Genomic DNA, 12,122 nt, shown 5'->3' with positions numbered 1-12,122 from the left:
AGCTGGGCTACACTATTTTGTCGCAGGAGTCTAAAGAAAATGAAAACAGTGTGAGACCCATATGGTTTTCTCTAGAACATGAGGCAAATGGAGGACAATAGAATTTAAGTCTTTTACTTGTATAAAATATTCTAAAAATAAAAATTACTGCCCAATGTTTACATACTTTTCCAGAATACATGTTCACGTACAATCTATCATTTAGTTTAATCCTAGACACCACAGTGAGGCTTTTATTACTGTCATTCATATGGTGCAGATGAACGTGTGGGCTACTAAGTGACTTTCATAGCCACAGAGCTATCAGGAGCCACAGGGGATACTCCTTTTTTTGTATTTGATTGCAGGCACAGGTTTTGGAGTGATGGGTAAGAAAGTATTGATTAATTTTGGTCACAAATCCAGAATTGTTGTTTACTAAGTTCTCTTAAATTCTTAGGAATTTAAAGGGATTTTCAAGAGACGTCAACATTTATACGGAATCTGGCAAAGCTGAGGGGGGGAGGAAAAAGGTTGAATGTGATGTAGTACAAAAAGTGACCTCTAGAGGGCAGGCTAAACAAATCAAAGTAGTGATTGTTTGCTTGGCCGCCTATCAGTAACAAATCTCTATGAATCAGTGCTTCTCAAGAACAAAGATAATGGATATTTATCTTTCAGTACATCTCAGGAACAAAGATAATGGATATTTATAAGAATGACCTAGCTGAGAGTATAAGGTCTTAAAGTATATTCTGAATTATTTTTAAAATGCCTAAATGATTATCAGGATAATTTTGTGTGTTCACCACATGTGGTCCATATTGCTTTAAAGCTAGCTACAGTTGATAATATTCTAGGTTGTTAAAAAATTAATTTTCCCCATTTTGTATACATACTTAGTTGGCAGAATGTTAGATCATCAGTGGGAAAAATGGAGAAAACTTTTTTTTTCTTATTTTGGATGCAGTGAGATTTCAAGTCAACTCTGGCAGTGGCTACCTGAGGCAATGAGCCAAATGAACTCTTCAGTCCACAAGTTCACAAAGCAATGAACCAAATAAGCCCCACCTCCTGTAGTGTGCATGACAAGTGGCATTCGCTTCTGCCCTTACTAAAGAAAGCCACAAAAGGTCCCCCTTCACTTGCCCGATAGCCTTGTAGGTGTCCTCGGATACTTTTCAGAGGTACTGGGTCCCAGTGCACCTCCGCTAAGGTACTGTTCACCACATTCACATGCACGTTCCCGGGAGCCACCATTGGGACTAGGAAAAGGACAGGGAAGCGGTATAAGTATCAATGTTATTTTTAATTTCATCCATAAATATCACTATCTCTAATAATTTTTGGCCTGAAGCATACTCCAGTCCTGTTCTATGGATTATTAAGGCTTGAACACAGATTTTGGGGTATCTGTTTGACTTTGTGAGAGTTTTTTTTTTTTTTTTTTTTTTAAGAGATGGCATCTTGCTATGTTGCCCAGGCTAGACTCAAATTCCTTGGCTCAAGGGATCCTCTCACCTCAGCGTCCTGAGTAGGAAAACGAGATTTTTTTAAAAGTACAATTGACCCTTGAACAACACAGGTTTGAACTGCATGGATCCACTTACACGTGGATTTTTTTTTTTTCCACACAAATACAGTCAGCCCTCTACATCTGCAGGTTCTGCATCTATAGCCAAAGAAGATGGAAAACACAGTATTCTCAGGTGCAAAACCCACGGACAGGGAGGGCTGACTTTTTACATAGACAGGTTCCATAGGGCCATCTGTGGGACTTGAGTATTTGCAGATTTGGGTGTCCAAGGCAGGGTGTCCTGGAACCAATCCCCTGTGGATACCAAGGGACAACTAAACTGCAATCACCTTGAAAGTTCTGAACTTCTCTTTCTTATACAGCAGGCTGTTTAAATTCAGAGAAGTCATGCAAAATAATTGCCACCTCCCTCCCTTGGAACCTGAACAGCTCTGGAAATGGCCTTGGCTTGCACCTTGGCAAGTCTGTTTTGCTGGGGAAAAGTAGAAAGGAAACGGCATCACTTACGGTCTTCTCCAGAATGTCCCATGACTACAGCTGGCTCGGGGGCAAACCCCACGTCATTCAGGGCCTGAACTTTGATCAGATATGGAACAAAGGTTGGCGTGCCTGAGACAATATATTTGGATACATTTGCCACAACCACAGATGTCCATTCATCATCACCGTCTTTCTGGCGCCAGCTAACTTTGTACTGAAGGCCTGGCCCATTAGATTCGAAACCATTCAAGGGCTACAAGAAAAGCCAAATAACCAGAGCTTATAACACAGATCAACTGCACAATCTTTTACAGGAACAGCAAATTCAATTCCCAGACCTACAGAGAGTGATCATTGAAATACTAAAACACAAGCTATTAACCATTTTCTCCAGGGATCTTCTATCAATTGTGCATTTGCAATGAGATTCAAAGCTTGTTTGGGATCAACATTTCAAAGTTTGTAAATTACTATCTTGATGCAATAAATACCATATAAACCTTTCAAACTCTGGCTCTACAGTCAAGGATGGTGATTCTTCAGACATTTTGGTCACAAAGAATCCTTTATATATTCCTGTTTGTGCAATAGTACATCATTGTCCATTTTACTTGCAGATGGAAACTTACGTACTGTTTTCCTCTTTATTAAAAAAAGGCTAGCCTGTCATTCTGTTGTTTCTACATGTTTGTATAAATATATGTATATATATGCATACATGTCTAAGTATGCCTGTATGGATCTATCTAAAATAGGTTTTGAATTATGAGTAAATATATGTTAATTTTCCAAATCCAGAAAACACAGACAAGGTTTCCCCACTAAAGAAGTTGACTGCTGGGAATGGCTTGGTGCATGTCTTCCAGGTGGTTCTTTTCTTTTGAGATGGAGTCTTGCTCTGTCACCCAGGCTGGAGTGCAGTGGCGTAATCTCAGCTCACTGCAACCTCCTTCTCCTGGGTTCAAGCGATTCTCCTGTCTCAGCCTCCTGAGTAGCTGGGATCAGATGCACCACTACACTCCAGTAATTTTTGTATTTTTAGTAGAGACGGGGTTTCACCATGTTGGTCAGGCTGGTCTCAAACTCCTGACCTCATGATCTGCCCACCTCGGCCTCCCAAAGTGCTGGGATTACAGGCGTGAGCCACTGGCCCCGGCCCCAGCCCCAGGTGGTTCTTTATGATAGTTAGCATTTTTTTGAGCACGTGTATCCGCTAGGTACTGTTCTAGGTGCTTTATATGTATTAGCTCCTTTAATACTGTGAAACTGGTTCTATTATTATTCTCATCACACATGTGCCTAACAGAGATGTTAAACAACTGGCCTAAGGTCACAGAGTTAGTGGCAGAGCTGGGATTTGTACCAAATCATTTTGACTCCAGAGCTCAAGCTTTTAACAACTACATAATACTGCCTCTTAAGTAAAGATATATATGTATCTTTATATATTTTTTTTCCCCAGAAATAGGTGAAATGAGATTTTAATGTAGATATTATTTTCAAACAACTTTTTTTTTCACTCTAAAAAATAGCGAATAAATTTGAAGGCATCATAGCTCACCTTCCATGTAATCACCAAATTATCAGGCTCTGTTCCCAGTCCTTCCACATCTGCGGGATTTTTATCAGGTTCTGGAAGTTAAGCAGCCACACATGCCTAAGTTTTGGTCTTTTGCGAAAAGTGGAAAACTTTTTTATTTCATTTCGTACCCTAGAAGTCCTGCTTTCCCGCTTTACCTGAGGCTTTCGTCAAATATTGCTCAGAGGCCTCGCTGGGCAAGCTCTTCCCGATGCTGTTCACTGCCATGACGCGGAAGGAGTAGTTCACGTAAGGAGACAGCTTCAGCTGGGCTGTGGTCTGTGTTCCAGAAACTTCAGTTTGGTGGTGCCACAGTCCTGGCTCGTGCATTGTATCTTCATATTCGATGATGAATTCTGGTCACGACACACACACACCCAACCCAAGACCGTGAATTCAGTCAACCCAGGGGTAGCTGCTAGCTATAACTAACAGGGCAACCCAACACAAGCAACCCAACATGAATTATTTTACTTTCAAGAAAAACGCCATTAAAATATTTTGATTTCAGAGTTATCATTATCCTCAATACTTAAGCACACATAACATTTTAGTGGAAAATGGCATCTCACTGTATTTAACTTAATTTCTCCTTTTACAAAAAAAAAATTTGACCACCTTTTCATATATTTAAACTTTTTAGGGATGTATGGATTAATTCTTAACAGTTTTAGATTTTACCAGACCTGGTATTCTTTCCCTAGCATGCTGAGTTTAGTTACTTAAAACTGTTTAGAATTAATCCATATATCCCTAAAAAGTTTAAATATATGAAAAGATGATCAAATTTGTTTTCATAATAGTATAAATTAAATTAAATATAGTCAATGCCATTTTCCACTAAACATATTGGCAATAATCAAATCCACTAAACACATTGGCAATAATCAAAGGTTTAACATGCTTTGTTGATATGACACAAGGAATCAAGCATTCTCTGACTTTGTAGGAAGTGTAAGTTGGGACAACTTCTATATAAGACAATTTAGAAAATCTGTCAATATTTAAGGCACATACTAAATTTTACTTCTAGCAATTTATTTTGAATAAATGGGCTCACACAAATGGCTCAAACACACATGAGAAAGAATTTACATTGCAGTGTTATTTGCAATTGAAACAACCTAATTGCAAACAACCTAAACATCCATCAACAGGACACTGACTAAACAAATTACACTATATCCACACAATGGAATACTCTGCAGCTGTTAAAAGTGACTGTCAGCCAGGTGCAGTAGCTCACACCTGTAAACTCAGCACTTTGGGGGACCCAGGTGGGTGGAGTCCAGGAGTCTGAGACCAGCCTGGGCAACCTAGCAAAACCCCATCTCTACAAAAAATTAGGTGGGTGTAGTGGCGTGCAACTATAGTTCCAGCTATTGGGGAGGCTGAGGTGGGAGGATCACCTGAGCCCAGGAAGTCAAGGGTGCAGTGACACCCACACTCCTTTCCATACTTCCCTCTGAATTGTAAAAATTACATTTCAGACTCCCTCACCAACTGGCTCTGGCTGAGTTTCACCAATGAGAATCAATGACAGAGAGAGAGGAGAGGAGAGGAGAAGGGAGGGGAGCGGAGGGGAGGCGAGGGGAGGGGAGGGGAGAGGAGAGGGAATAGGGCTGTTCCATACGTACTGAAATGGAATGATTTCTAAAGTGTATTGTCAAGTGAAACCAAGTAGGATATGGAATCATGTGTGCTGGATACTATGCTTGTGTAAATGTAAAACAAAATTACTATAACAAATAAACAGACATATTCACTTGCATATAAATGCATACTATCTCTCGGAGAATATAAACCAATAATACTGGTGTGGCCAGAGGAGCCGGGAGACAGGGGCGGGAGAAGACATACTTTTCAGTGCATACCCTCTGCATCTACTAAAATTCTGTGGTATGTACACATTTTACCCTTGTAAAATAATAGGTAGTTGGATATTCACTGATTGCCTACTATGGGCCAGGTACCATGATATGCACGGTAAACACAAAGATAAACTAAAAATATTGTATGTGTTGCAGTGGTTCAAAACTAAGTCCTTGGAGTTCTCCTTTCAATCCACATTCATCTTTGGGTGATCTTCAGTCCTATAAATGGATGACTTTCACGTTTACATCTGTAGCCCAGACCTCTTCCCTGAACTGCAGACTCAGAAAGTCCAATTGTCTGCTCGACAATTCCACTTGGTTGTCCATGACAGCATCTCAAACTGGATAGTACCAAAACTAATTCTAATCTTCCTCTCCAATTGATAGTGACAACCCAGGTCAAAACCTGGAATCCTTCTTATTTCCCTACTTCCTCCACACTCTCGGTAGTACAATGGCCTGTACCATTAAGATATATCCAAAATCTGACCATTTCTCAGTCTATTCCAGGCCACCCTCATCTCTTGTGTGAATTATCACATAACCTCTTAATTCATTAGTTCCCAAACTTTCTCGGTTTATGGTATACTTAGTGTCTCCGTAATTTATTTTTCATGGCTCCCTTAGGCCAAAAGAATTACTTAATGTTTTCATGTATTAAGTAGCTAGATTCATACAACTTGATATGTATTTATATCTTAAATAAATGCAAACAATTTAAATTTTAAACAATTTTAAATCTATTTATATCTTAACAATGTAAAGCTTCTTTTATATAAGTTCTCAAACCTTGTAAACAGATTGGACACCACCTTCCACATTTCCTATTCCCCACTGATTTCCGTGTGGCACTTGCTTTTTATCACAGCAAACACTTTGCAGAGATATAACATTATCACAAAATGACATGGGATATAAAGTTGAACCTGTAATCTGCCTCAAGCTAATTTTATGTGATGTTTGACAGATGTCACTGTTTTGTTTTTTTTTTTTTTTCATACCAGAATTCAAAAGTTAAAACTTTAAGATTATTTCAAGGAAGGTACCCCTGTGAATTCACTGAGGTACCACAGGACACTTCAGTGCACAGTTTGGGAACCACGGTCTTACCCAATCTCTCTGCTTCCCCTCTTGTTCTTCTATACACTATTTTCAATAGACAAGCCAGAGTTATTCATTCATCACTCCTCTGTTCAAACCCTCCAAGGCTTCCCCATCCTCACAGTGGCCTACAGGACCTTGCACAATTCCCACTCCACACACCCACCACCTAACTCTTTGCCTCTTTGACCTTCTCTCCTCCTTCACTTTCCCTTGTTCATTTCGCTGCAGCCACACTGGCATCCTAGCAGGCACGCCCTGTCTTAGGGCCTTTGCTCTTTTCCTTTGCTCTTGCTGTAAAGTTCTTCCCCTAGACAACTGCACAGTGTGCTCACTGACCTCCCTTGCCTGTCTTCATTGACATATTCAAGTGTTCTTTTCTTAGTGTGGCCTTTCCTATTCACACTATTCACAATTATACCCCTAGCTCCACATCTCTTTCTACTGATTTGTTTCTTGCATGCCCTAAACACATATAAACACAATCATATGTATGAGTTTGAGTCCTCTAGGAAGCAAAGGTGAAGACAGAATTAGAAGTGCAAGAGGTGACCAGGCGCAGTGGCTCACGCCTGTAATCCCAGCACTTTGGGAGGCCGAGGTGGGAGGATCACGAGGTCAGGAGATCGAGACCATCCTGGCTAACACAGTGAAACCCCATCTCTACTAAAAATGCAAAATACAACAAAAAAGGTGGCAAGCACCTGTAGTCCTACCTACTCGGGAGGCTGAGGCAGGAGAATGGCGTGAACTCTGGAGGCGGAACTTGCAGTGAGCCAAGATCGCGCCACTGCACTCCAGCCTAGGCAACAAAGCGAGACTCCGTCTCAAAAAAAAGAAAAGAAAAGAAAAAAGGAAAAAAGAAGTGCAAGAGGTCTATTTGGGAAAATGTCCATGGAAGAAAAACGGGAGAGGAAGCAGGAAGCCTGAAGGAGGGAAGACCCTCAGAACACACCGCTGGTCTGACATCTGTAACAGGAAGAGGGGGAGGGAAGGAGGAGTGAGTAGTAGGAGCCTCAGACTACACTATAGTGTAGCTCTGAGACAGTCTCAGCCAGGTCAACCAGGAGCCCAGAGTACAGTCTGCACAGAAGAGTTCTGTATTAGGCATGTGTGACCTCTGGGACCTTTGCTGTGCCCAGTCACTGGATCACCCCAAGGAGTGTGGCCTCATGTGAACCCTGCAGTGGAGCCTTAGAGAAGGAGAAGTAGATGGAGGCTGTCGGTTAACACTCCTTCCAGCAGGTTCGCTCTTGAAGGTAGATCTGAGTCTCTGCATGTGTGCATGTATATATATATTTTTACATGCAGATATAATGACATTATACTTAATAATATATTATTAATTTTATCTTATTTATGGCCTCATCTAAAATATAAGCTCCATAACCACAGAGATTTTTGACTATTTTGTTTTAGAACAATGTCTGGCACTCAAAATATCTGTAGGCACTCAAAAATATCTGTTGAATGAAAGTAACAAATGAAAGAGTAGAAATGCCTTGAAATCTAATGGTATTATTTTAATAGAGGCACAAAGAGTCTCCAAGTCAACTAACCAGCTAACTCCAGCTAATGTACAAAATGAGCTAGAAGACTGGGCCTGGATGAATGTGTGTTCTGATCAAGTACAATGAACACACAAGTAGGGAAAAGAGCACCATTAAACAACACAAGATAGAGGGGAGGCTTTTGTTAAATTTTAGTGGAAATATTCTACTTTACCAGGAAGTGCAATACATCAACACACCTGCCATTTGAGAATCATCTTAGGTAGTCATCAGAAAGGAATTTCGTCTTCCTGCAGTATATGCCTGAAGGTAATAATGTATTTCAGGCATGTGACCTGATTGTGTCTGCCTCTTAAGTATCTCTTTGGTTTTACAATTAAACTTCTAAGCTTACCTATAGTCTAATTTTATTATGCTCTTCTAGTATCCTTATGACATTGTCCTTCATTATCTTATTTCCTAGGCCTAGGCTTACGCCACCAAAGTGAGAAGCTCACATTGTTGAATGGGCAACTTTGTAGCAGGAACTAATGGAAAGAAAGAGACCTAGGTTGGAAGTTAAGGTAGAACCTGTTATCTACACCCAGTTCTGTTATGAACAGTGGGTTGAAAAGTTACTCATCAAGTCTCAATTTCCTAATATGAAGACAGGGCTCTTCAGCAATTGCTCCTCCTAACCTTTTCTCCCAGAAGAAATGGGCAAAATAAACTAACTTAAGGTGTATCTTCCTATGTGGTAGATATTTAAAGTGATTTTTATGTATCTTAAACACAAATGACGGTGTATTTGATTAACCAACATCTTCAGCAATTAAGTGGTGTCCTATTCTATAAGGTGTAACCAGGAATAATTTCAGCTCTGAAGAGAGGAAGGACATAAATAAATATTTTTGTTCTATCAGTAATGAAGCAGAGAATCCCAGTATATACCTTTGTGAGGAAATTTAGTTGACTGTTACAAAGTGCTTCAAACATAGCCATTTAGTTGATCAGTAATAGAACAAATAATACCACATACTTGTAATGGGGCTATTGTTGTCATCGCCTGGGGTCCATGACAGTTGAACACTTTTGTCAAGTTGATCTGTCAATTCTAAGTCAAAGGGAGGATTTGGGACATCTGTAGACCAAAGATACACACATCATGGTCACCCTTCCATCTTTAAGAGGCTCTCCTTTACTCGTGATACTATTCACAGAGGTGACATCTCAAAGACACAGCACACTTGATAGTCAACGGGCATGCAACTGAAAGGAAATGTGCACAGCTGAGGTTGCTGGGAACACAGGAGCACACCCAAGATAACCCATCAATGAGTTCTGCTCACTTGTTTTTCAAAGGAAATGAAAACATTTGTAACTAAACCCAGCGAAGCCAACACATGTGGTTCATCAGCACTCTCAGCGTTTCTTCTCATAAACATGAATGGGCACAAACATGAAAAATAATAAGCTTAATTTCTAATACATGGGAAATAGAGAATAGCAACTGCTGAAAAAAGAAATATAGGCAAATAAAAGGTGCTGTTTAAAGAAAATTCAAATGTTCTTTCTGAAACATGCTGAATACCAGATTTTGGGGCTCTGAAAGAATGTTTATATTTGCAAAAGAATCCTGAAATAGATGCTATGGAGGTAGCCCTCAGCATGCATAAGTGTGTTTACTCCCAGAGGACAACAGTGTATAGACAGACACATGTTGGGATGAAGGTGTCCCAGAGGCATGTCTGCCTCTTCTAATGGTGCTTCTGAGATCCAGAGAGTTACCGTTCCCCCCAGGCCTTTATTTGACCTTGCTCCTAGGAGTAACTCTGGCTCTTAGGGGACCAGAGACCACATAAACATATGTGCTTTTTTTTTTTCTTATCAGTCATAAAGCAGTAAATGTCTACAAAGCACAGGTTTTATATTGGATAATTAGATACAATATTAATAATATTGTGCAAAATCAGCTAAGATTATGCCAAAAAATTGATTTTTGTATTGATGTGCTGAATAAAGATGAAAGTTCTCTAAATAAAAAGATTTCTGGAAATGATTTCTGATTTGTTTTCCAGATTCTAAAAAGCCACACAACATGAATGTACCCCTCCTTTTGGTCTTTCTTGAGTGATTTGCCTTTTGTCAACACATGGTGAGTCGGTTTTCTCTGATATAAAAGTTAAATGTTCTAAACATCCATTTTTCCCCATATACGTTTCTTGAAAATGGAATCCCAAAACAAGATTTATTTTTCCCAAACAATTTTAATAAATTTAGGTGAAAACCTAATTTGTAGAAGGATATTAGAAATAGCTTTTTCATTCTGTAAAATGTGAATGATGGCTTTTGAAAAAGCACTATGCTACTTTACAAGGAAATCGCATCAAAGAGGGATTTTATCAAACAAAGTGATTTTATAATAGCACATGAACTATTTAGAAACAACTGGCAACGAACTTGGTGAAAAATCTAGGGTTATGATGAAGAAATGATTCATTGTCAGTAAATGGATGACACAACATAACAACTGACAGAGCCCTTTTCCTTAAGAAACACAATTATGTGACATAGAAAAGAAAGTTAAGAATATTTTCTGCAAATGTGAAATTGTTCGACAGAAAACAGAGAAAGAAGACTCATATTAGTTTACCGTAAACGGGAGCTGGAGTTGGAGTAGGAGCTAGAAAGGACATTAATATAAAGGATTTTAATCAAAATTAGTAATGGAAAGATACAAGATAGCACAAGATGACAAAGATTGTACATTATTCAAGTTTATAAAATTAAGCCCTATGCTTAGCTGTGAGACACAGCATTGATAAACATGCAGTAACAATTTAGGAAAAAAACCTTCAATTTTAGATACAAGTAGATTATTTCTCCTTATTTTATTACAAAAAAGGTTACTAATGTGCATATCCACCATTTCACCCAGTGCTGCTACACAGAATATTTATACTGAAATTATTGCCTCCAAGACATCTTTCAAAGAAGAAAAACATGGGTATGAACTCACCCATGCATATTAACAAGCAATCATTTGATATTTACAATTTTTATCTTATTTTTTCTTTTCAACCAAATGCAGGGAAGGCAGTTGTGCTATTTTTGTTCCCATTCTTACCAACAACGCTAAGCACAGCGCTGGCAGAGACGCTGTCCAGAGTGGTGTTGGCCACACACGTGTAGGTCCCGCTGTCATTGTCACTGACATCAGCTATCACCAGATGATCCTTGTCAACAGTGAACCTGTGGATAGAATGCATTCAGAGCAGCTGAAACGGACATGCAGCCATATCCTATAATTGCTTCACTGGCAGGAAAGAAACTGTAAATTTGATAAAGGAGAAAGATGGTAAACATTTTCTAAAGTTAGAGCAAAATACACGTTAAGAATGATTAAAGTTGAAAAACAATGAGAATTAATTAGAGTCTTGGGTTAGAAGGGATAAGTCCTCTGGTACGGTGTTTTTCAACCAGGCCTCTAGAGCACGGGTCTGCAAACCCTGGGCCAAGAACCGGGTACTGTTCTGTTAGGAACTGGGCTGCAGAGGGGACCACTGCTCTACAGGGTGTGGTAGGACTTTCCTTAAGGCCGCAGGGGAATAGGGTGAGTGAAGCTGAGCTCCACCTCCTGTCAGATCAGTGGCAGCATTAGATTCTCACAGGAAGGTGAACTCTATTGTGAACTGTGCAAGTGAGAGATCTAGATTGTGCTCTCCTTATGACAATCTAATGCCTGATGATCTGTCACTGTATATATTACATGTAATAATATATACATGTATATACATATGACAACGTAATGATATTAGAAATAAAGTGCACAATAAATGTAATGCGCTTGAATCTTCCTGAAACCACTGTGCCCCCACCCTGTCCATGGAAAAATTGTCTTCCATGAAACCAGTCCCTGGTGCCAAAAAGGTTGGGAACCACTGCTCTAGAGGGAGAGGAAGGAGCTTCCCTAAGTTCCCAGCAGAATGAGGTGAAGGATAGTTCCAGCATTATCCTTACTAAAGGGCTTTACTAAGGCTTTTGCTGCCAAGAAACATTGGAAAACCACTCATTCAGTTCAA

General features: G+C 39.6%; 1 protein-coding gene across 6 annotated transcripts in view; it reads right to left on the bottom strand.

Annotated features, from left to right (window-relative positions):
- NRCAM (neuronal cell adhesion molecule) overlaps positions 1-12,122 on the bottom strand; it is a 323,278-nt gene that overhangs the window by 33,919 nt on the left and 277,237 nt on the right. For 5 of the 6 annotated variants that reach the window (XM_030932833.1, XM_030932835.1, XM_030932832.1 and 2 more), the window contains 6 exons: positions 11,168-11,292; positions 9,080-9,181; positions 3,734-3,931; positions 3,558-3,628; positions 2,024-2,249; positions 1,129-1,244 (listed from right to left, as the gene is read on the bottom strand). In XM_030932833.1, coding sequence (XP_030788693.1) covers positions 1,129-1,244; positions 2,024-2,249; positions 3,558-3,628; positions 3,734-3,931; positions 9,080-9,181; positions 11,168-11,292 — 838 coding nt within the window. Of the gene's footprint in view, positions 1-1,128; positions 1,245-2,023; positions 2,250-3,557; positions 3,629-3,733; positions 3,932-9,079; positions 9,182-10,693; positions 10,724-11,167; positions 11,293-12,122 lie in introns of all 6 variants that reach the window. The other variant, XM_030932837.1, reaches the window with a different exon arrangement.

This window comes from Rhinopithecus roxellana, chromosome 6 (genome assembly GCF_007565055.1).
Source record: "Rhinopithecus roxellana isolate Shanxi Qingling chromosome 6, ASM756505v1, whole genome shotgun sequence".
Classification (NCBI taxonomy): Eukaryota; Metazoa; Chordata; class Mammalia; order Primates; family Cercopithecidae; genus Rhinopithecus; species Rhinopithecus roxellana.
Note: the sequence above shows the minus strand (reverse complement) of the source record. Positions and strands in the feature narration are given on the sequence as shown.